Source organism: Nerophis lumbriciformis, linkage group LG02 (genome assembly GCF_033978685.3).
Source record: "Nerophis lumbriciformis linkage group LG02, RoL_Nlum_v2.1, whole genome shotgun sequence".
NCBI lineage: Eukaryota > Metazoa > Chordata > Actinopteri > Syngnathiformes > Syngnathidae > Nerophis > Nerophis lumbriciformis.
The window spans coordinates 10109287-10135792 of NC_084549.2; the positions used below are offsets into that span (position 1 = coordinate 10109287).

Here is a 26506-nt window from a genome sequence, read left to right on the forward strand (position 1 = left end):
GCCTGTTTTGCTGCCAATGGGACTGGTGCTTTACAGAGAGTAAATGGGACAATGCAAAAGGAGGATTACCTCCAAATTCTTCAGGACAACCAAAATCATCATTGGGCGCAGTTGGGTGTTCCAACAGGACAATGACCCCCAAACACACGTCAAAAGTGGTAAAGGAATGGCTAAATCAGAGTAGAATTAAAGTTTTGGAATGGCCTTCCCAAAGTCCTGACTTAAACGTGTGGACCCCGCAAACCCTGAACGGGACAAGTGGTAGAAAATGGATGGATGGATGGATGGACAATGCTGAAGAAACAAGTCCATGTCAGAAAACTTTAAAACATTTAGCTGAACTGCACCAATTTTGCAAATTATTTAATTTTTCAGCTAAATTTGTTGGTTTTCTGACATGGACTTGTTTCTTCAGCATTGTCCAAATGTTTCATCTGACCACAGAACTTTCCTCCAGAAGGTTTTATCTTTGTCCATGTGGTGTCAGATGAAACAAAAATTGAGCTGTTTGGCCACAATACCCAGCAATATGTTTGGCGGAGAAAAGGTGAGGTGAGGCCTTTAATCCCAGGAACACAATTCCTACCGTCAAGCATGGTGGTGGTAGTATTATGCCCTGGGACTGTTTTGCTGCCAATGGAACTGGTGCTTTACAGAGAGTAAATGGGACAATGAAAAAGGAGGATTACCTCCAAATTTTTCAGGACAACCTAAAATCATCAGCCCGGACGTTGGGTCTTGGGCGCAGTTGGGTGTTCCAACAGGACAATGACCCCCAAACACACGTCAAAAGTGGTAAAGGAATGGCTAAATCAAGCTAGAATGAAGGTTTTGGAATGGCCTTCCCAAAGTCCTGATGTGTGGACAATGCTGAAGAAACAAGTCCATGTCAGAAAAAACAACAAATTTAGCTGAACTGCACCAATTTTGTCAAGAGGAGTGGTCCAAAATTCAAGCAGAAGCTTGTGGATGGCTACCAAAAGCGCCTTATTGCAATGAAACTTGCCATGGGACATGTAAGCAAATATTAACATTGCTGTATGTATACTTTTGACCCAGCACATTTGCTCACATTTTCAGTAGACCCATAATAAATTCATAAAAGAACCAAACTTCATGAATGTTTTTTGTGACCAACAAGTATGTGCTCCAATCACTCTATCACAAAAAAATGAGAGTTGTAGAAATCAGTGGAAACTCAAGACAGCCATGACATTATGTTCTTTACAAGTGTATGTCAACTTTTGACCACGACTCTACATATACACATAATGTATGTATACAAGTACATATACAAACCCCGTTTCCATATGAGTTGGGAAATTGTGCTAGATGTAAATATAAACGGAATACAATGATTTGCAAATCCTTTTCAACCCATATTCAATTGAATGCACTACAAAGACAACATATTTGATGTTCAAACTCATAAACTTTATTTTTTTTTTGCAAATAATAATTAATTTAGAATTTCATGGCTGCAACACGTGCCAAAGTACTTGAGAAAGGGCATGTTCACCACTGTGTTACATGGCATTTCCTTTTAACAACACTCAGTAAAGGTTTGGGAACTGAGGAGACACATTTTTTAAGCTTCTCAGGTGGAATTCTTTCCCATTCTTGCTTGATGTACAGCTTAAGTTGTTCAACAGTCCGGGGGTCTCCGTTGTGCTATTTTAGGCTTCATAATGCGCCACACATTTTCAATGGGAGACAGGTCTGGACTACAGGCAGGCCAGTCTAGTACCCGCACTCTTTTACTATGAAGCCACGTTGATGTAACACGTGGCTTGGCATTGTCTTGCTGAAATAAGCAGGGGCGTCCATGGTAACGTTGCTTGGATGGCCACATATGCTGCTCCAAAACCTGTATGTACCTTACAGCATTAATGGCGCCTTCACAGATGTGTAAGTTACCCATGTCTTGGGCACTAATACACCCCCCATACCATCACAGATGCTGGCTTTTACACTTTGCGCCTATAACAATCCGGATGGTTCTTTTCCTCTTTGGTCCGGAGGACACGACGTCCACAGTTCCCAAAAACTATTTGAAATGTGGACTCGTCAGACCACAGAACATTTTTCCACTTTGTATCAGTCCATCTTAGATGAGCTCAGGCCCAGCGAAGCCGACGGCGTTTCTGGGTGTTGTTGATAAACGGTTTTCGCCTTGCATCGGAGAGTTTTAACTTGCACTTACAGATGTAGCGACCAACTGTAGTTACTGACAGTGGAGTTTCTGAAGTGTTCCTGAGCCCATGTGGTGATATCCTTTACACACTGATGTCGCTTGTTGATGCAGTACAGCCTGAGGGATCGAAGGTCACGGGCTTAGCTGCTTACGTGCAGTGATTTCTCCAGATTCTCTGAACCCTTTGATGATATTACGGACCGTAGATGGTGAAATCCCTAAATTCCTTGCAATAGCTGGTTGAGAAAGGTTTTTTCTTAAACTGTTCAACAATTTGCTCACGCATTTGTTGACAAAGTGGTGACCCTCGCCCCATCCTTGTTTGTGAATGACTCAGCATTTCATGGAATCTACTTTCATACCCAATCATGGCACCCACCTGTTCCCAATTTGCCTGTTCACCTGTGGGATGTTCCAAATAAGTGTTTGATGAGCATTCCTCAACTTTATCAGTATTTATTGCCACCTTTCCCAACTTCTTTGTCACGTGTTGCTGGCATCAAATTCTAAAGTTAATGATTATTTGCAAAAAAAACATCAAATATGTTGTCTTTGTAGCATATTCAACTGAATATGGGTTGAAAAGGATTTGCAAATCATTGTATTCCGTTTATATTTACATCTAACACAATTTCCCAACTCGTATGGAAACGGGGTTTGTAATATAAATCCATTTAATAAAGTCAAATACAAATAAGGCAACAAGAGAAGCATCCCACACAAAGGGCCGTTTCTTCTTTTAGTCGTCCATAGAGTTTCTACTTGTATGTATTCCTAATTCACTTTAAGTGTCGTTTGTAAGTTTTGCAATATAACTACAACTATTCATACTTACTAAATTAACCCGTGTGTGATGTCTGTAGGAGTGTTTTCAGAAAGTGAATGTGGCCTGCAGATGTGGAGCCCGGTCATTACACCAGGATCCGTCATCTTAGCGTCAGGAGAATAGCTCTTTGATAGAGGCGAGCACCTCTTCGGCACTGAGCCGCAGAAATAGATTCCATATGAAATATCACGGGTGAAATATGACGTCTGAGCGTACTAATGGGGAGTCCGGGAGTGCTCTGCCTTGCATCAATCTCCAAAGAGTCGCCACTCATGTTACCCCTCACCTCCGGTCTTCCCCCCCGCGGCTCAGGTCAGTTGAAGCCAAAATGCAACGTGAGACTCACCTCGATGAAGGACCTCATGGAGAAGAGGTTGGCCAGCATGGTGGACAGGCCCTGGGCCAGGCAGCTCTGGGCGATGAAGCCCGCCTTCAGCTCGGCCAGGCAGATGGCGTCGTCGCCCTCCTTCCAGTTCCAGCTTGGAATGTTCAGCAGATGGGCCTTCATGGGGGCGACATCATATACGAGGTTAGCAGCAAGCGGAACACAAAACAGATCGAGGTTTCAAGGTAACAAAACACGGATTTCTGCTTTTTTTTTCTGGTGCAGGATTGCTGATTGTTATACAATTTAATAAATCAGAAACTGATGACATAGTGCTGTATTTTACTTCTTTATCTCTTTTTTTCAACCAAAAATGCTTTGCTCTGATTAGGGGGTACTTGAATTAAAAAAAAATTCACAGGGGGTACATAGCTGAAAAAAGGTTGAGAACCACTGCTCTAGCACATGGCTCTATCAATGTTGTCCTGGCTAGCAGTCCCTCCGTTAAAATCCTTAAGTGAAGGTGAAGTGGCATCGGAGTCTGTGTCTCTCTTTACTAGCTTCGTCGAAGCATGTTGCTTTTGTAGCTGTTTCAGCAGATTTGAATTGCTGTTTTGGGCAATAGATAAGATCTTTGATCCAAGACACAACTTACATTGAACTAAAATGTTATTTTCTTTGTGCTCGAAAAAAGAAAAGTAGTGAGAATATCTCCATGTTAAGAAACTCGGCTTCGGCTCCGCCATGATGTCTTGTTAGTAAACACAGACACGTGCCTCTTCTCTCCCTTGTGACACAGGAAGAATCAGAAGGACGACACTGCAACTCTCCAATAAAGCACTCAGATCTTCTCAGTTTCTAGCCGATACTACATAAAAAATAACGTAAAACAACGCAGTAATGCATCATGTAGTAACGGTAACTGAGTTACTGAATATAAAAAATAACGCGTTAGATTACTAGACTTCTAGTTAACGCGTTAGTCCCAACACTGCTTATCATTACACCATGTACCAAATAAAATAAAATAAAAATCAAGAGTAAGATTACTAATTTAGTGTTAATATTTGAGTGGGCCCCCAGGCCCCTCTATAGTGGGGAAGTGGCCCCGAGGTCGAGAAGGTTAGGAACTTCTGGTCTAAAGTGTCTTACCTTATTGTGATATTGAAGCATCTGTGTGATTATTCTGATCTTGGGGTGGTAGTTCTTGATGGAGATGACCCTAAAGAGGAGGAATGAACAAAAGAATAATCGGTGACAATCACGCCGCGTCAAAGCGCTCACATAGCCGGTGGAGATGATGAGGTACCTCATGATGTTGGAGGCGTCTTCCGCATCGGGATCTGCACAGTATTTGTTGGCCAGGATGAGGCAGGCATGCGCTGACTCGATCTATGCAATCAATGTAGCATTATGACTGTATTATAACAAACTGCAGCCTGAACAAATCAAATATATCTGCATTTCATCATGTTTCTCCTCTCCAATATGTTTTTTATTAATAATACCGACATTTTCCTCAGTTATACCACATTGTGACGTCTTAATAATTGAGATATCAAGTTAAGAGTTAGTAATTATATATACTCATATACTCTAAGTTCATTTTATTTAATGTTTATGTCCATACATATGTAATTAGATTCAAAATTAATTAATTAAATTAAAATACAAATGTCTTACAGGCTCATCTTAAGATATGAAGTCTCATTATTTCATGATAATGTCAAAATAGTTTGATAGAAAAATAAAAAAAAGTGTAATAATAAAGTGAGAACCGAAAACAAAAATAGCTTTTACAGTAGTTTATGATAATAACATTGTAATAGTACGACAAAAAGTTGACAGTACAACAGAAGTCTTCCAGCATAAAAGATAAAGTTATGAAAAAAAGTTGTTACTTCCCCAATATAACGCAACATTAAGCCAAAAATTCAGTAAGTCGCAACAGAAAAAGTCATAATCTTACGAGAAAAAGTTTCAACTCAACAAGGAAAAGGTTTCATAGTAATTATGTACTCGTACGACAAAAAGTTAATAACGAGGGAAGAAAGTCACAACATCAAGAAAAAAAGTCGTAATGCTACGAGAAAAAGTCGTAATTTTCCAATGAAGTTATAATCACACAAAAATGTAACGTGTTGACAAGGTAAACCCCATTGTGCGAGAATAAAGTCGTAGCAGAAAAAGTCTAAATGTTACGGAAAAAGTTACTTCGTAATGTTATAATGTAACGACAGAAATGTCATAATGGTGCGAAAATAAAATAGAGTAAAAATTTTACGTGAAAAAAATGGCTACGTCACCATAACGTCGTAATAGTATGAAAAACATTGTAACAGACAACATTTGGAAATATAATTCAAGTTACAAGAACAAGTTATGTGATTCTAAAGTTGTAACGGTCAAGGAAATAGTAATTATGTACTCGTATGACAAAAGATAATAATGAGGGAAGAAAGTCACAACATCAAGAAAAAAAGTCGTAATGCTACGAGAAAAAGTCGTAATTTTCCAATGAAGTTATAATCACACAAAAATGTAACGTGTTGACAAGGTAAACACCATTAAGCGAGAATAAAGTCGTAGCAGAAAAAGTCGAAATGTTACGGAAAAAGTTACTTCGTAATGTTATAATGTAACGACAGAAAAGTCATAATGGTGCGAAAATATAGTAAAGTAAACATTTTACGTGAAAAAAATGGCTACGTCACCATAACGTCGTAATAGTACGATAAACATTGTAACAGACAACATTTTTTTTTAAATAAGTCAAGTTACAAGAACAAGTTCTGTGATTCTAAAAATGTAACGGTCAAGGAAATAGTAATTATGTACTCGTACGACAAAAGATAATAATGAGGGAAGAAAGTCACAACGTCAAGAAAAAAAGTCGTAATGCTACGAGAAAAAGTCGTAATTTTCCAATTAAGTTATAATCACAGAAAAATGTAACGTGTCGACAAGGTAAACCCCATTGTGCGAGAATAAAGTCGGAGCAGAAAAAGTCGAAATGTTACGGAAAAAGTTACTTCGTAATGTTATAATGTAACGACAGAAAACTCATAATGGTGCGAAAATAAAATAGAGTAAAAATTTTACGTGAAAAAAATGGCTACGTCACCATAACGTCGTAATAGTACGATAAACATTGTAACAGACAACATTTTTAAAAAAAATAAGTCAAGTTACAAAAACAAGTTCTGTGATTATAAAGTTGTAACGGTCAAGGAGAGAACTTGAAAATTCGTAACAGAAAAAAAAAACATTTTACTTTTCCGAATAAAACAACTTTATTAATCTACGGTTACCTTTTATTTTCTTTCCTTTTTTCATGTAATTTCAAACTTGCTTGATTCTCTTTTGAATTTTTGTGTTTTCTTTCTTTCTTAATCTGTAGCATTTATCAACTCACACTACTGGACATTATTTTGGTTGTTACGAAAATCGCTGCCAAGGAAACAGGAATAGTCATACTTGCCAACCTTGAGACCTCCGAATTCGGGAGATTGGGGGATTTTGAGGTGGGCGGGGCCGGGGGCGGTGTTAAGGGGGGAGGAGTATATTTATAATATATATATATATATATATATATAAATACTTGACTTTCAGTGAATTCTAGCTATATATATATATATTTATTTGACTATATATATAAATAAAAAATAAAATTATATATATATATATATATATATACAAAATAAATACTTGACTTTCAGTGAATTCTAGCTATATATATATTTATTTTATTATCATATATATATATATATATATATATATATATATATATATATATATATATATATATATATATATATATATATATATATATAAAAATAAAATAAATACTTGAATTTCAGTGTTCATTTATTTACACATATACACACACATTAAAGTCTGATCTACAAAATGTCCTGGATGAACTGAAATTATTTTTTCCAATCATTTTGGGACTTGCAAGCGTACTTCTTCTTCTTCTTACTCGTCGTCGCCATGTCTCTTCTTCGTTCTTCTGCTTTGTCTCTGTTATGTTTTTGGACATTACTACTTGCCGTAGTTTTGAAGCAATGCATGATGGGAATCCGGATGTTGTGTGTCAGCGTATTTAACGTGCCGGCTGGAATAAACACACGCTGAGAAATAGCTCCGTGCCTGCTTACTTTATGGATTATAGATAAACCTATGGATAACGGAGACATACCGTATTTTTCGGACTATAAATCGCAGTTTTTTTCATAGTTTGGCCGGGGGTGCGCCTTATACTCAGGAGCGACTTATGTGTGAAATTATTAACACATTACCGTCAAATATCAAATAATATTATTTAGCTCATTCACGTAAGAGACTAGACGTATAAGATTTCATGGGATTTAGCGATTAGGAGTGACAGATTGTTTGGTTAAACGTATAGCATGTTCTATATGTTATAGTTATTTGAATGACTCTTACCATAATATGTTACGTTAACATACCAGTTGGTTATTTATGCCTCATATAAGGTACACTTATTCAGCCTGTTGTTTACTATTCTTTATTTATTTTAAATTGCCTTTCAAATGTCTATTCTTGGTGTTGTCTTTTATCAAATACATTTCCCCAAAAAATGCGACTTATATATGTTTCTTTTCCTTCTTTATTATGCATTTTCGGCCGGTGCGACTTATACTCTGGAGCGACTTATACTCAGAAAAATACGGTACTTTATGGCTTATAGATAAACCTATGGATAACGGAGACATATATAATAGTCTCCTTTTCAGGTGAGAGAGGACGCTAAAGGCAGTGCCTTTAAGGTTGTCCGGGTGGAAATCGGGAGAAATTCGGGAGAATGGTTGCCCCGGGAGATTTTCGGGAGGGGCACTGAAATTCGGGAAAGTCTCCCAGGAAAATCGGGAGGGTTGGCAAGTATGGGAATAATACATTAAAAAAAACGTGACATTCATTTTTTGGAGAAAAAAAATTAATACATTTAAAATGCACCATGCATCATTTTTAGTACCGTACCTTGACTCGAGCCAGGTCGTGGGGGTTGAGCACAGATCCCTGGTAGAACTCTACTTGGGTAAAATGGCGTTTGAACAAGGCTTCCAGCTCAAGATTAGGGGAAATACTAACGCACACAAACAAGACAATGTGAATAACACAAACACACATGGGCTGATTTTTTAAGCGTAGGAGCTGGGGGGGGGGGGGATGCGAACTTACTTATGGAGAAAAACAATTTCTACATTGACATCATCCCTGTCCTTGTGTAGGAAGTCTTTGAGGAAGTTGGAGACACTTTCGAGGGTAATATGACCACAGACCACAATGTGCCTGAAAGGGACGGGAAGGGGGGAGAAATCATGTTGAATGGGCGACATAAATCACTGCGGACACTGGCATGTCTCCCAAACGTCATCAGCCAAAACCAAAGAACAAAAAAAAATGTCATTTTAAAAGCAAACGCATAATTGAATTGCCATTAAAGTGAGTATTTTCCCTCTTGTCATGAAAAGTGGTTCAATTCTGCAGGACGAGCGCAATCAAACACTCAACCGTGAGCCACTTCAGGAAATATAAGTATAATCAGGCGGTCGACCCCCCCAACCCCCCTTATCCGGTCTCCATATGAAAGTCGTCCCTTCGGCCAAACCGCCCCCGTGAGCATCCCGGGATGCAAGTCGACAAAGACGTGCACATCAATATGATCGCACTCAACAACAACAACAACAAAAAAATGTTCAAAGCGATTCCGGGAGTTGACACAAACTCTAAACAGGAGCGCTTGACAAGTCTTTGGCAGGAGGCCGCGGCGGTGTTGCGGCGGAGGATTTCTGTCAGGCGGTGATTGCCGTGGCGAGGGAAGCGGGACGTCGCATGGGAGTACACGTCCGTGTGGGGATGTACGCACTGCGTGCTAGAGCGAGCAAGTTGGAAGGTCGGCTATATAACAGAACCATATAGCAGGTTTGATGTTTGTTTTTATTACCGTATTTTTCGGACTATAAGTCGCAGTTTTTTTTCATAGTTTGGCCGGGCTCCAGTGCGACTTATATATTGTTTTTCCTTCTTTATTATGCATTTTCGGCAGGTGCGACTTATACTCCGGTGCGACTTATACTCCGAAAATTACGGTACTCACTATCACTAGTACTTGAAACAGGCCTGGGCAATTATTTTGACTTAGGGGGTCAAATTTTGAGAACAAAATTAGAGATGTCCGATAATATCAGCATGCCGATATTATCGGCCGATAAATGCTTTAAAATGTAATATCGGAAATTATCGGTATTGGTTTTTTTTGTTTTTTTTTAATTTTTAAAAATTAAATTAACATAAAAAACACAAGATACACTTACAATTAGTGCACCAACCCAAAAAACCTCTATCCCCCATTTACACTCATTCACACAAAAGGGTTGTTTCTTTCTGTTTTTAATATTGTGGTTCCTACATTATATATCAATATATATCAATACAGTCTGCAAGGGATACAGTCCATAAGCACACATGATTGTGCGTGCTGCTGGTCCACTAATAGTACTAACCTTTAACAGTTAATTTTACTAATTTTCATTAATTACTAGTTTCTATGTAAATGTTTTTATATTGTTTTACTTTCTTTTTTATTCAAGAGTAGACGTCCGTGTGGGGATGTACGCACAGCGTGCTAGAGCGAGCAAGTTGGAAGGTCGGCTATATAACAGAACCATAGCAAGTTTGATGTTTGTTTTTATTACCGTATTTTTCGGACTATAAGTAGCAGATTTTTTTCATAGTTTGGCCGGGCTCCAGTGCGACTTATATATTTTTTTCCTTCTTTATTATGCATTTTCGGCAGGTGCGACTTATACTCCGGTGCGACTTATACTCCGAAAAATACGGTACTCACTATCATCATTACTTAAAACAGGCCTGGGCAATTATTTTGACTTAGGGGGTCAAATTTTGAGAACAAAATTAGAGATGTCCGATAATATCAGCATGCCGATATTATCGGCCGATAAATGCTTTAAAATGTAATATCGGAAATTATCGGTATTGGTTTTTTTTGTTTTTTTTTAATTTTAAAAAATTAAATTAACATAAAAAACACAAGATACACTTACAATTAGTGCACCAACCCAAAAAACCTCTATCCCCCATTTACACTCATTCACACAAAAGGGTTGTTTCTTTCTGTTATTAATATTGTGGTTCCTACATTATATATCAATATATATCAATACAGTCTGCAAGGGATACAGTCCATAAGCACACATGATTGTGCGTGCTGCTGGTCCACTAATAGTACTAACCTTTAACAGTTAATTTTACTAATTTTCATTAATTACTAGTTTCTATGTAACTGTTTTTATATTGTTTTACTTTCTTTTTTATTCAAGAGTAGACGTCCGTGTGGGGATGTACGCACTGCGTGCTAGAGCGAGCAAGTTGGAAGGTCGGCTATATAACAGAACCATAGCAAGTTTGATGAAAGGGTCAATGTTTGTTTTTATTACCGTATTTTTCGGACTATAAGTCGCAGTTTTTTTTTCATAGTTTGGCCGGGCTCCAGTGCGACTTATATATTTTTTTCCTTCTTTATTATGCATTTTCGGCGGGTGCGACTTCTACTCCGGTGCGACTTATACTCCGAAAAATACGGTACTCACTATCGCCAGTACTTGAAACAGGCCTGGGCAATTATTTTGACTTAGGGGGCCACATTTTGAGAACAAAATTAGAGATTTCCGATATATGCTTTGAAATGTAATATCGGAAATTATCGGCATCGGTTTTTTTTGTTTTTTTTAATTTTTTAAAATTAAATTAACATAAAAAACACAAGATACACTTACAATTAGTGCACCAACACAAAAAACCTCCCTCCCCCATTTACACTCATTCATACTCATTCACACAAAAGGGTTGTTTCTTTCTGTTATTAATATTCTACATTATATATCAATATATATCAATACAGTCTGCAAGGGATACAGTCCGTAAGCACACATGATTGTGCGTGCTGCTGGTCCACTAATAGTACTAACCTTTAACAGTTAATTTTACTCATTTTCATTCATTACTAGTTTCTAGGTAACTGTTTTTATATTGTTTTACTTTCTTTTTTATTCAAGAGTAGACGTCCGTGTGGGGATGTACGCACTGCGTGCTAGAGCGAGCAAGTTGGAAGGTCGGCTATATAACAGAACCATAGCAAGTTTGATGAAAGGGTCAATGTTTGTTTTTATTACCGTATTTTTCGGACTATAAGTCGCAGTTTTTTTTCATAGTTTGGCCGGGCTCCAGTGCGACTTATATATTTTTTTCCTTCTTTATTATGCATTTTCGGCAGGTGCGACTTCTACTCCGGTGCGACTTATACTCCGAAAAATACGGTACTCACTATCACCAGTACTTAAAACAGGCCTGGGCAATTTTTTTGACTTAGGGGTTCAAATTTTGAGAACAAAATTAGAGATGTTCGATAATATCAGCATGCCGATATTATCGGCCGATAAATGCTTTAAAATGTAATATCGGAAATTATCGGTATCGTTTTTTTTTTGTTTGTTTGGGTTTTTTTTAAATTAAATTAACATAAAAAACACAAGATACACTTACAATTAGTGCACCAACCCAAAAAAACTCTATCCCTCATTTACACTCATTCACACAAAAGGGTTGTTTCTTTCTGTTATTAATATTCTGGTTCCTACATTATATATCAATATATATCAATACAGTCTGCAAGGGATACAGTCCGTAAGCCCACATGATTGTGCGTGCTGCTGGTCCACTAATAGTGCTAACCTTTAACAGTTAATTTTACACATTTTCATTCATTACTAGTTTCTATGTAACTGTTTTTATATTGTTTTACTTTCTTTTTTATTCAAGAGTAGACGTCCGTGTGGGGATGTACGCACTGCGTGCTAGAGCGAGCAAGTTGGAAGGTCGGCTATACAACAGAACCATAGCAAGTTTGATGAAAGGGTCAATGCTTGTTTTTATTACCGTATTTTTCGGACTATAAGTCGCAGTTTTTTTTTCATAGTTTGGCCGGGCTCCAGTGCGACTTATATATTTTTTTCCTTCTTTATTATGCATTTTCGGCAGGTGCGACTTCTACTCCGGTGCGACTTATACTCCGAAAAATACGGTACTCACTATCACCAGTACTTAAAACAGGCCTGGGCAATTATTTTGACTTAGGGGTTCAAATTTTGAGAACAAAATTAGAGATGTTCGATAATATCAGCATGCCGATATTATCGGCCGATAAATGCTTTAAAATGTAATATCGGAAATTATCGGTATCGTTTATTTTTTTTTATTTTTTATTTTTTTTTAATTAAATTAACATAAAAAACACAAGATACACTTACAATTAGTGCACCAACCCAAAAAAACTCTATCCCTCATTACACTCATTCACACAAAAGGGTTGTTTCTTTCTGTTATTAATATTCTGGTTCCTACATTATATATCAATATATATCAATACAGTCTGCAAGGGATACAGTCCGTAAGCACACACGATTGTGCGTGCTGCTGGTCCACTAATAGTACTAACCTTTAACAGTTAATTTTACTCATTTTCATTAATTACTAGTTTCTATGTAACTGTTTTTATATTGTTTTACTTTCTTTTTTATTCAAGAGTAGACGTCCGTGTGGGGATGTACGCACTGCGTGCTAGAGCGAGCAAGTTGGAAGGTCGGCTATATAACAGAACCATAGCAAGTTTGATGAAAGGGTCAATGTTTGTTTTTATTACCGTATTTTTCGGACTATAAGTCGCAGTTTTTTTTCATAGTTTGGCCGGGCTCCAGTGCGACATATATATTTTTTTCCTTCTTTATTATGCATTTTCGGCAGGTGCGACTTCTACTCCGGTGCGACTTATACTCCGAAAAATACGGTACTCACTATCGCCAGTACTTGAAACAGGCCTGGGCAATTATTTTGACTTAGGGGGCCACATTTTGAGAACAAAATTAGAGATTTCCGATATATGCTTTGAAATGTAATATCGGAAATTGTCGGCATCGTTTTTTTAAATTTTTTTAAATTAAATTAACATAAAAAACACAAGATACACTTACAATTAGTGCACCCACACAAAAAACCCCCCTCCCCCATTTACACTCATTCATACTCATTCACACAAAAGGGTTGTTTCTTTCTGTTATTAATATTCTACATTATATATCAATATATATCAATACAGTCTGCAAGGGATACAGTCCGTAAGCACACATGATTGTGCGTGCTGCTGGTCCACTAATAGTACTAACCTTTAACAGTTAATTTTACTCATTTTCATTCATTACTAGTTTCTATGTAACTGTTTTTATATTGTTTTACTTTCTTTTTTATTCAAGAAAATGTTTTTAATTTATTTATTTTATGCATTTTTTTAAGAAGGACCTTATCTTCACCATACCTGGTTGTCCAAATTAGGCATAATAATGTGTTAATTCCACGACTGCATATATATCGGTATCGGTTGATATCGGTATCGGTAATTAAGAGTTGGACAATATCGGAATATCGGATATCGGCAAAAAAGCCATTATCGGACATCCCTAAACAAAATGTGTCTGGGGGCCGGTATATTTGACTTTTAGGAACACTAATACAAAACCTCACAATAATGTCTGATTGAATGCTAAAAACGTTATGACAGACCGCCTTAAAAGGAATGGAATGTTATTTTTTATTTTTTTGGAAAGTCTTGACAAGCCAAATTTTCTTGTTCTATTGACAGATAATTTTGCTTAGTTCAAATAAAACACTCTTATTTTTTGTATTTGTTTTTGAACACTTACTTTTTGCAGTGTAATACTACCACCACCATGCTTGACGGTAGGTATAGTGTTCCTGCACTGCAAAATCTGAAATCTAAGTAAGATTAAATATCTCAAATAAGGGTGATATTTGCTTATTTTCTGTCTGATAAGATAATTATTCTCACTAAGCAGATTTTATGTTAGAGTGTTTTACTTGTTTTAAGGGTTTTGGTCCTAAATGATCTCAGTAAGATATTACAGCTTGTTGCTGAGATGTTATGACCTATATTGAGTAAAACATGCTTGAAACTAGAATATCAACTGTTGCAAAGCTGTGTCATCAACACTCACAAGTATAAAACTACTTTTTTTAAAGTAATAATTTCTTATTTCAAGCATGAAAAAAGAAAATCATGACTTTGACACAATTGTGTCTCATAATTAAAACAGACGACAGCCAAATGGACTTTGCTGTTTTATTTTCAACGAAACAATAGAAAATACGTACTCATATAGTAGTACAGTTGTTATTAGTGAGAATATACTTATTTTAAGGTATTTTTGGGTTCATTGAGATTAGCTAATTTGACTTGTTTTGGAAAGTCTTGACAAGCCAAATTTTCTTGTTCTTTGGCAGATAATTTTGCTTAGTTCAAATAAAACACTCTTATATTTTTTATTTGTTTTTGAACACTTACTTTTTGCAGTGTAATACTACCACCACCATACTTAACGGTAGGAATAGTGTTCCTGCACTGCAAAAACTGAAATCTAAGTAAGATTAAATATCTCAAATAAGGGTGATTTTTGCTTATTTTCTGTCTGATAAGATCATTCTTCTTACTAAGCAGATTTTATGTTAGAGTGTTTTACTTGTTTTAAGGTTTTTGGTCCTAAATGATCTCAGTAAGATATTACAGCTTGTTGCTGAGATTTTATGACCTATATTGAGTAAAACAGGCTTGAAACTAGAATATCAACTGTTGCAAAGCGTACTCATATAGTAGTACAGTTGTTATTAGTGAGAATATACTTATTTTAAGGTATTTTTGGGTTCATTGAGATTAGCTAATTTGACTTGTTTTGGAAAGTCTTGACAAGCCAAATTTTCTTGTTCTTTGGCAGATAATTTTGCTTAGTTCAAATAAAACACTCTTATTTTTTTTATTTGTTTTTGAACACTTACTTTTTGCAGTGTAATACTACCACCACCATGCTTGACGGTAGGGATAGTGTTCCTGCACTGCAAAAACTGAAATCTAAGTAAGATTAAATATCTCAAATAAGGGTGATTTTTGCTTATTTTCTGTCTGATAAGATCATTCTTCTTACTAAGCAGATTTTATGTTAGAGTGTTTTACTTGTTTTAAGGTTTTTGGTCCTAAATGATCTCAGTAAGATATTACAGCTTGTTGCTGAGATTGTATGACCTATATTGAGTAAAACAGGCTTGAAACTAGAATATCAACTGTTGCAAAGCGTACTCATGTAGTAGTACAGTTGTTATTAGTGAGAATATACTTATTTTAAGGTATTTTTGGGTTCATTGAGATTAGCTAATTTGACTTGTTTTGGAAAGTCTTGACAAGCCAAATGTTCTTGTTCTATTGACAGATAATTTTGCTTAGTTCAAACAAAACATCCCTATTTTTGTTATTTGTTTTTGAACAACACTACATAGTTTACTCTCTGTAAAGCACCGGTTCCATTGGCAGCAAAACAGGCCCCAGAGCATAATACTACCACCACCATGCTTGACGGTAGGTGTTGTGTTCCTGGGATTAAAGGCCTCACCTTTTCTCCTCCAAATATATCGCTGGGTATTGTGGCCAAACAGCTCAATTTTTGTGACTTCAACTTTAAGAATATAAATCAATCTATCGCTAAATCGATCAATCGTTACACCCCTAACAAGTCATTTTGGCATAACTATAACAAAAGATTCACATTCCTTTCGGTCCCATTAATCACACGTTCATCCCTCATTGCACAACCAGACTGAGCAAATCTCGGAACAGCGCAGACATACAAGAATTATTTGGCTTCGCTCTGCCCTTTAGTCATAGCTGTCCTACAAAATAAGACAACCTTGCCATGTTGAACTCTTCAGTTCAGTTTTCAAAAGCAATCACCGCCAACGGCCGATCCAAACTTAGAACCGTACGTTGACGCAAATTAGTGCGGACGCTTGGCAGACACGCTAATTACCCAATGGACATGCGTAACAATATCTCATAATGACGACCACCTCATCCGCCACTTAGCGGGACATGCAAGGAGACAATTGAGACGTTTTAGTTTTTTGGGATCTGGCAGGGAACACATCGGCACTCAAGACTCGGGGGAGGATAAAGTTACTCTTTCCTTGAATGAAAGAGTTCCCCCCTACATTAGGACGATGGATTTGTGGTGACAGTTCTCTTTAGAGTCATTGTCAGGCGCTCATAGGGCAGGACCACGCTTGTTAACCTTTAATAGTTGACGTCGACAACTGTATAGGGTGAAATTCGACTCGCCTTCACGTGAATTGAAGTTGATGTTTGCTGAGCGCGGCAGTTGGCTTAATCATATGGAAAACGTTGGAGAAATACACGATGGTCTTTAAAAGAATATGTGATGTGACGCCAGCATTGGCCAGAAAGTGCCTTGTTTGGTTTGTGCCAAGACCGTATATACAGTTGTGGTCAAAACTTTACATACACTTGTAAAGAACATAATGTCATGACTGTCTTCCAATAATTTCTACAACTCTTACCTTTTTTGTGACAGAGTGATTGGAGCACATACTTGTTGGTCACAAAAAAACATTCATGAAGTTTGGTTCTTTTATGGATTTATTATGGGTCTACTGAAATGGTGAGCAAAATCTGCTAGGTCTTGGGCGCAGTTGGGTGTTCCAACAGGACAATGACCCTGTCAAAAGTGGTAAAGCCCAGACATTCCTCTCCCCAGCCACTTCGTCCAGCTCTTCCCGGGGAATCCCGAGGCATTCCCAGGCCAGCTGGGAGACATAGTCTTCCCAACGTGTCCTGGGTCTTCCTCGTGGCTTCCTACCGGTCGGACGTGCCCTAAACTAAACACCTCCCTAGGGAGGCGTTCGGGTGGCATCCTGACCAGATGCCCGAACCACCTCATCTGGCTCCTCTCCATGTGGAGGAGCAGCGGCTTTACTTTGAGTTCCTCCCGAATGGCAGAACTTCTCACCGTATCTCTAAGGGAGAGCCCCGCCACCCGACGGAGAAAACTAATTTCGGTCGTTTGTACCCGTGATCTTGTCCTTTCGGTCATAACCGAAAGCTCATGACCGTAGGTGAGGATGGGAACGTAGATCGACCGGTAAATTGAGAGCTTTGCCTTCCGGCTCAGCTCCTTCTTCACCACAACGGATCGATACAGCGTCCGCATTACTGAAGACGCCGCACTGATCCGCCTGTCGATCTCACGATCCACTCTTCCCTCACTCGTGAACAAGACTCCGAAATACTTGAACTCCTCCCCCAACCCGTTTATCAATCAATCAATCAATGTTTATTTATATAGTCCTAAATCACAAGTGTCTCAAAGGGCTGCACAAGCCACAACAACATCCTTGGTTCAGATCCCACATAAGGGCAAGGAAAAACTCACAACCCAGTGGGATGTCAATGAGAATGACTATGAGACACCTTGGAGAGGACCGCAGATGTGGGGGACCCCCCCCTTTAAGGGAGACCGGATGCAATGGACGTCGAGTGGGTCTAGCATAATATTGTGAAAGTCCAGTCCATAGTGGATCCAACATAATAGTGAGAGTCTAGTCCATAGTGGATCTAACATAATAGTGAGAGTCCAGTCCATAGTGGATCTAACATAATAGTGAGAGTCCAGTCCATAGTGGATCTATCATAATAGTGAGAGTCCAGTCCATAGTGGATCTAACATAATAGTGAGAGTCCAGTCCATAGTGGATCTAACATAATAATGTGAAAGTCCAGTCCATAGTGGATCTAACATAATAATGTGAGAGTGCAGTCCATAGTGGATCTAACATAATAGTGAGAGTCCAGTCCATAGTGGATCTAACATAATAAATAAATAAATAATGGGTTGTACTTGTATAGTGAGAGTCCAGTCCATAGTGGATCTAACATAATAGTGAGAGTCCAGTCCATAGTGGATCTAACATAATAGTGAGAGTCCAGTCCACAGTGGATCTAACATAATAGTGAGAGTCCAGTCCATAGTGGATCTAACATAATAGTGAGAGTCCAGTCCATAGTGGATCTAACATAACAGTGAGAGTCCAGTTCATAGTGGATCTAACATAATATTGTGAGAGCCCAGTCCATAGTGGATCTAACATAATAGTGAGAGTCCAGTCCATAGTGGATCTAACATAATAATGTGAAAGTCCAGTCCATAGTGGATCTAACATAATAATGTGAGAGTGCAGTCCATAGTGGATCTAACATAATAGTGAGAGTCCAGTCCATAGTGGATCTAACATAATAGTGAGAGTCCAGTCCATAGTGGATCTGACATAATAGTGAGAGTCCAGTCCATAGTTTACTCTCTGTAAAGCACCAGTTCCATTGGCAGCAAAACAGGCCCAGAGCATAATACTACCACCACCATGCTTGACGGTAGGTCTGGTGTTCCTGGGATTAAAGGCCTCACCTTTTCTCCTCCAAACATATTGCTGGGTATTGTGGCCAAACAGCTCAATTTTTGTTTCATCTGACATCACATGGACAAAGATAAGACCTTCTGGAGGAAAGTTCTGTGGTCAACAGGACAATGACCCCAAACACATGTCAAAAGTGGTAAAGGAATGGCTAAATCAGGCTAGAATTAAGGTTTTAGAATGGCCTTCCCAAAGTCCTGACTTAAACGTGTGGACAATGCTGAAGAAACAAGTCCATGTGAGAGAAAAAAAACACATTTAGCTGAACTGCACCAATTTTGTCAAGAGGAGTGGTCATAAATTCAAGCAGAAGCTTGTGGATGGCTACCGAAAGCACCCATGTAAGCAAATATTAACATTGCTGTATGTATACTTTTGATTTGCTCACATTTTCAGTAGACCCATAATAAATTCAGAAAAGAACCAAACTTCATGAATGTTTTTTTGTGACCAACAAGTATGTGCTCCAATCACTCTATCACAAAAAAAGTTGTAGAAATGATTGGAAACTCAAGACAGCCATGACATTATGTTCTTTACAAGTGTATGTCAACTTTTGACCACCAAGTACTAACATTAATATAAGAAACCATTGAATCAAAACATTTAAGAAAGAGCATTGCAATACATATCAAGCCAGTGAACCGCCAAACTATATCACATGAGCAAAAAACCCCGTACAATTAACAGTCTTATAGTAAAAACATGTACATCCATTAAAAGAATACAAGATTATTGATACAATCACATCGAGTGCAAGCGGGCAGGACACAAATCATGCAGTCAAAAACATGCAATGAGAGGGAAACATCCCAGGATGTTGACTGGGAAGAAAATGAAACCAAGAGAGCTTAAATGTCTGCAACAGACACACACAAAAAAACGCTTGCTACTGCTCTAATCCTTAGCTTAGTCATGACGTGTAAACATTGTACTGGGGTATTGAACGAGAAAAGGCCTTAATTTGTAATATGTTTATATATATATATATATATATATATATATATATATATATATATATATATATATATATATATATATATATATATATATGTTCATCAACATTTAACATTGTCATGTTATCGATGGGAAAATTCATTTTTAGACAATATGATTTGCCTGAGTGGCTAGGAGACACCAAGAGTAACAAGCGGTAGAAGATAGATTAGAAAGGAAAGATTAAAAAAAATTAAAAAAATTTAAAACATTTTTTTTTTTTTAACTTGGGACTTCCTGTGGGCCGTAGTTTGGGGACCCCTGCTTTAAAGGCCTTAGTGGCCACATGCGTGGACAGCACCTTTTAGAACGTATTTCCAAAATTGTGTACACTACTGAATTGGGGTCTTAAGGCCACTTATGTGGACACTTATACTGCCATCTGGTGGTGTCAGAAGAGTATAACATACAATGGAATTTGGGGAGAAAAAAATAAGAATTAGCATGTCACTAAACATTTGTGTACTTACGGACTAAGTACATCATATCAAAAGATGATTCTTTGTTTGTATTCTAATTAGGGTCCAATAAGCCCAAATAGCAAAGAGAAATAAAAAAAAAAGCATGTAAACAAACAGCTTGGGCCTTGAGAGCAGGGGTCCCCAAACTACGGCCCGCGGGCCGGATCCGGCCCCCCAGCATCCAAAATCCGGCCCACAGGAAGTCCCAAGTTAAAAAATGTTTTATTTTTATTTTTATTTTATTTATTTTTTTTAAATTTATTTATTTATTTTTATTTATTTATTTTTTAATCTTTCCTTTCTAATTCATTTTCTACCGCTTGTTACTCTTGGTGTCTCCTAGCCGCTCAGGCAAATCATGTTGTCGAAAAATGAATTTTCCCATCGATAACGTGACAATGTTAAACGTTGATGAACAATGTTAATTGATGTTAAATGACAAAACGTATTATAAAGACAATGTATATATATATATATATATATATATATATATATATATATATATATATATATATATATATATATATATATATACACTAAAATATATATATATATATATATATATATATATATATATATATATATATATAAATATATATATATATATATATATATATATACATATATTTATATATATTTTTTTTTTGAATGACAAAACGTATTATAAAGACAATGTGTATATATATATATATATATATATATATATATATATATATATATATATATATATACATATACATATTAAAAAAAAAATATATATATATATATATATAAATATATATATACACAGTATATACAGCCTGGCCCCCGGCAAAATATTTTTAACCCAATGCGGCCCCCGAGTCAAAAAGTTTGGGTACCCCTGCTTAAGAGGTTAAGGAAACTAGATTTGTTGATTTTTAAAAAAGCAAGCTAAACCAAAAGTTGAAAATACACTTTTCAAACATTTATTATAGTTTTGGCTATGACAAAAAAACAAAAATCAGTACGTATATGTTGGAATTCACGCTTAAATTGTGTGCCAACCTCTCAAACGAAAGCCGTAATGAAAAACACGGAGGCTCCCCGTGAGCGGCGGCGCCGACTCAACGCGACGCTCGTCATTGTTTTATCAACAAACTGTACACAAGCCCGGCTCGGCTGCCACGAAAAGGTAATTTCCATCAAGGAAGATTACATCACGGTGTCTTTCTTTAATACTCGACAGTGTCTGGTGACCTCATTGCAAGTAATCAGTCACATGCTTGCAATCTCGCCATCTTATTTTTTGCTGATAAACTTTTGTTTAGGCCGCGCGTATAAACACATAAACACGTCTAAACGGTGACGCGCGGGGATGCCGTGATGGTTACCACATGTGCGGACAGAACGACGGACGGGGGGAAAAAAAGCTGCGGAGAAGAGAAAATAAAGTGCGTGGGTGAAAGTATGCTCAGGTTTGACAAGGGCTTCTCTCAGCACCCATTTGAGAGCCTGCATGGAGGTTGCAGGGCCAAACATAACATTTCATCAATCTTATTCGGGGGAAAAAACATTGTTGAAGAAAGGCTTGTTTCTTTTTCTCTCTTGGAATTATTTCCCAATTGGCTGGAAATAGGGGAAGAGAGGAGGAAGATGCATATTACAAGACAGAAAATGAGAATTGCATTGAATGAATCAGTGTGCTGAATATCAATAAGGTTTGAGCTACAAGTGGGAAGGAAGACACACTATATTGCCAAAAGTATTCGGCCACCTGCCTTGACTCACGTATGAACTTGAAGTGCCATCCCGTTCCTAACCCATAGGGTCCAATATGACCTTTTGCAGCTATTAACAGCTTCAACTCTTCTGGGGAAGGCTGTCCACAAGGTTGCGGAGTTTGTTTATAAGAGTTTTCGACCATTCTTTCCAAAAGCGCATTGGTGAGGTCACACACTGATGTTGGTCGAGAAGGCCTGGCTCTCAGTCTCTGTTCTGATTCATCCCAATGGTGTTCTATCGGGTTCAGGTCAGGACTCTGTGCAGGCCAGTCAAGTCCATCCCCGCATTTTCTTATAATAAAGCCGACAGTTGACTTTGGAATAGTTAAGAGCGAGGAAATTTCACGACTGGATTTGTTGCACAGGTGGCATCCTATGACAGTTCCACGCTGGAAATCACTGAGAGCGGCCCATTCTTTCACAAATGTTTGTGGAAACATTATTACTGTTTATGTAGCTAACTGTTGTCTGTCTGTTATTTATGTTAATTTAGTTGCTCTCGCTGTTTATTTGGGGTTTTTTTCAGGTTCAGGTCAGGACTCTGTGCAGGCCAGTCAAGTCCATCCCCACATTTTCTTATAATAAAGGACATTTCACGATTGTATTTGTTGCACAGGTGGCATCCTATGACAGTTCCACGCTGGAAATCACTGAAAGCGGCCCATTCTTTCACAAATGTTTGGAGAAACAGTCTCCATGCCTAAATGCTTGATTTTATACACCTGTTTTATACACCATTCTGATCATTTGGATGGGTGGCCAAATACTTTTGGCAAAATAGTGTATCTATCCATCTATCATCTTTATATTGCTGGCTAGCTCGTAGTCTATTTGCTATTTATGCTGCTTGTTAGCTTGCAGTTGCTCTTTGTTTGTGTTTGAGTTACTCCTTTTCTGTCTTTGTGTCCTTCTGTCCATTTATTTTTGTCTATTTATGTTAATTAAGCTAGCTTGCAGTTGCTCTCGCTGTTTGTTTTTTGTTTTTTTCGGGTTCAGGTCAGGACTCTGTGCAGGCCAGTCAAGTTCATCCCCGCATTTTCTTATAATAAAGCCGACAGATGTACTTTGGAATATTTAGGAGAGAGGAAATTTCACGACTGGATTTGTTACACAGGTGGCATCCTATGACAGTTCCACGCTGGAAATCACTGAAAGCGGCCCATTCTTGCACAAATGTTTGGAGAAACAGTCTCCATGCCTAAATGCTTGATTTTATACACCATTCTGATCATTTGGATGGGTGGCCAAATACTTTTGGCAAAATAGTGTATCTATCCATCTATCTTTATATTGCTGGCTAGCTCGTAGTCTATTTGCTATTTATGCTGCTTGTTAGCTTGCAGTTGCTCTTTGTTTGTTTTTGAGTTACTCCTTTTCTATCTTTGTGTACTTCTGCCCATTTATTTTTGTCGATTTATGTTAATTAAGCGAGCTTTCAGTTGCTCTCGCTGTTTGTTTTTTGTTTTTTCGGGTTCAGGTCAGGACTCTGAGCAGGCCAGTCAAGTTCATCCCCACATTTTCTTATAATAAAGCCGACCGTTGACTTTGGCATAGTTAAGAGCGAGGAAATTTCACGACTGGATTTGTTACACAGGTGGCATCCTATGACAGTTCCACGCTGGAAATCACTGATAGCGGCCCATTCTTGCACAAATGTTTGGAGAAACAGTCTCCATGCCTAAATGCTTGATTTTATACACCTGTTTTATACACCATTCTGATTAAGCTAGCTTGCAGTTGCTCTCGCTGTTTGTTTTTTGTTGTTTCGTGTTCAGGTCAGGACTCTGAGCAGGCCAGTCAAGTTCATCCCCACATTTTCAGTTGACTTTGGAAACGTTAAAAGAAAGGAAATTTCACGACTGGATTTGTTGCACAGGTGGCATCCTATGACAGTTCCACGCTGGAAATCACTGAGAGCGGCCCATTCTTTCACAAATGATTGTGGAAACATTATTACTGTTTATGTAGCTAACTGTTGTCTGTCTGTTATTTATGTTAATTTAATTTTCGTTGTTTTTTTTGTTCTTTTTCGGGATCAGGTCAGGACTCTGAGCAGGCCAGTGAAGTCCATCCACCATTTTCTTATAAGAAAGGACATTTCACGACTGTATTTGTTGCACAGGTGGCATCCTATGACAGTTCCACGCTGGAAATCACTGAAAGCGGCCCATTCTTTCACAAATGTTTGGAGAAACAGTCTCCATGCCTAAATTCTTGATTTTATACACCTGTTTTATACACCATTCTGATAATTTGGATGGGTGGCCAAATACTTTTGGCAATATAGTGTATCTATCCATCTATCATCTTTATATTGCTGGCTAGCTCGTAGTCTATTTGCTATTTATGTTGCTCGTTAACTTGCGGTTGCTCTTTGTTTGTTTTTGAGTTGCTCCTTTTCTGTCTTTGTGTCCTTCTGTCCATTTCTTTTTGTCTATTTATGTTAATTAAGCTAGCTTGCAGTTGCTCTCGCTGTTTGTTTTTTGTTTTTTCGGGTTCAGGTCAGGACTCTGAGCAGGCCAGTCAAGTTCATCCCCACATTTTCTTATAATAAAACTGACAGTTGACTTTGGAAACGTTAAAAGAAAGGAAATTTCACGACTGGATTTGTTGCACAGGTGGCATCCTATGACAGTTCCACGCTGCAAATCACTGAGAGCGGCCCATCCTTTCACAAATGTCCGTGGAAACATTATTACTGTTTATGTAGCTAACTGTTGTCTGTCTGTTATTTATGTTAATTTAGTTGCTCTCGCTGTTTGTTTGTTTTTTTCGGGTTCAGGTCAAGACTCTGAGCAGGCCAGTCAAGTCCATCCCCACATTTTCTTATAATAAAGGACATTTCACGACTGGATTTGTTGCACAGGTGGCATCCTATGACAGTTCCACGCTGGAAATCACTGAAAGCGGCCCATTCTTTCACAAATGTTTGGAGAAACAGTCTCCATGCCTAAATGCTTGATTTTATACACCTGTTTTATACAGCATTCTGATCATTTGGATGGGTGGCCAAATACTTTTGGCAAAATAGTGTATCTATCCATCTATCATCTTTATATTGCTGGCTAGCTCGTAGTCTCTTTGCTATTTATGTTGCTTGTTAGCTTGCGGTTGCTCTTTGTTTGTTTTTGAGTTACTCCTTTTCTGTCTTTGTGTACTTCTGCCTATTTATTTTTGTCTATTTATGTTAATTAAGCGAGCTTTCAGTTGCTCTCGCTGTTTGTTTTTTGTTTTTTCGGGTTCAGGTCAGGACTCTGAGCAGGCCAGTCAAGTCCATCCCCACATTTTCTTATAATAAAGCCGACCGTTGACTTTGGAATAGTTAAGAGCGAGGACATTTCACGACTGGATTTGTTGCACAGGTGGCATCCTATGACAGTTCCACGCTGGAAATCACTGAGAGCGGCCCATTCTTTCACAAATACTTGTGGAAACATTATTACTGTTTATGTAGCTAACTGTTGTCTGTCTGCTATTTATGTTAATTTAGTTGCTCTTGCTGATTTTTTGTTATTTTTTCGGGTTCAGGTCAGGACTCTGAGCAGGCCAGTCAAGTTCATCCTTGCATTTTCTTATAATAAAGCCGACCGTTGACTTTGGAACAGTTAAGAGCGAGGAAATTTCACGACTGGATTTGTTGCACAGGTGGCATCCTATGACAGTTCCACGCTGGAAATCACTGAGAGCGGCCCATTCTTTCACAAATGTTCGTGGAAACATTATTACTGTTTATGTAGCTAACTGTTGTCTGTCTGTTATTTATGTTAATTTAGTTGCTCTCGCTGTTTGTTTGTTTTTGTTTTTTCGGGTTCAGGTCAGGACTCTGTGCAGGCCAGTCAAGTCCATCCTCGCATTTTCTTATAATAAAGCCGACCGTTGACTTTGGAATAGTTAAGAGCGAGGACATTTCACGACTGGATTTGTTGCACAGGTGGCATCCTATGACAGTTCAACGCTGGAAATCACTGAGAGCGGCCCATTCTTTCACAAATGCTTGTGGAAACATTATTACTGTTTATGTAGCTAACTGTTGTCTGTCTGCTATTTATGTTAATTTAGTTGCTCTTGCTGATTTTTTGTTATTTTTTCGGGTTCAGGTCAGGACTCTGAGCAGGCCAGTCAAGTTCATCCTTGCATTTTCTTATAATAAAGCCGACCGTTGACTTTGGAACAGTTAAGAGCGAGGAAATTTCACGACTGGATTTGTTGCACAGGTGGCATCCTATGACAGTTCCACGCTGGAAATCACTGAGAGCGGCCCATTCTTTCACAAATGGTTGTGGAAACATTATTATTGTTTATGTAGCTAACTGTTGTCTGTCTGCTATTTATGTTAATTTAGTTGCTCTTGCTGATTTTTTGTTATTTTTTCGGGTTCAGGTCAGGACTCTGAGCAGGCCAGTCAAGTTCATCCTTGCATTTTCTTATAATAAAGCCGACCGTTGACTTTGGAACAGTTAAGAGCGAGGAAATTTCACGACTGGATTTGTTACACAGGTGGCATCCTATGACAGTTCCACGCTGGAAATCACTGAGAGC

The 26506-nt window shown here is 38.0% G+C and overlaps 1 protein-coding gene across 23 annotated transcripts in view; it reads right to left on the minus strand.

The window, feature by feature from the left end:
• The window catches only part of kcnma1a (potassium large conductance calcium-activated channel, subfamily M, alpha member 1a), a 691811-nt gene that overhangs the window by 225618 nt on the left and 439687 nt on the right, over nucleotides 1-26506 (minus strand). For all 23 annotated transcript variants that reach the window (XM_061936588.1, XM_061936904.1, XM_061937671.2 and 20 more), the window contains exons 10-14: nucleotides 8551-8661; nucleotides 8350-8455; nucleotides 4655-4737; nucleotides 4498-4567; nucleotides 3367-3522 (exon numbers count right to left, since the gene is read on the minus strand). In XM_061936588.1, coding sequence (XP_061792572.1) covers nucleotides 3367-3522; nucleotides 4498-4567; nucleotides 4655-4737; nucleotides 8350-8455; nucleotides 8551-8661 — 526 coding nt within the window. The remainder of the gene's footprint in view (nucleotides 1-3366; nucleotides 3523-4497; nucleotides 4568-4654; nucleotides 4738-8349; nucleotides 8456-8550; nucleotides 8662-26506) is intronic.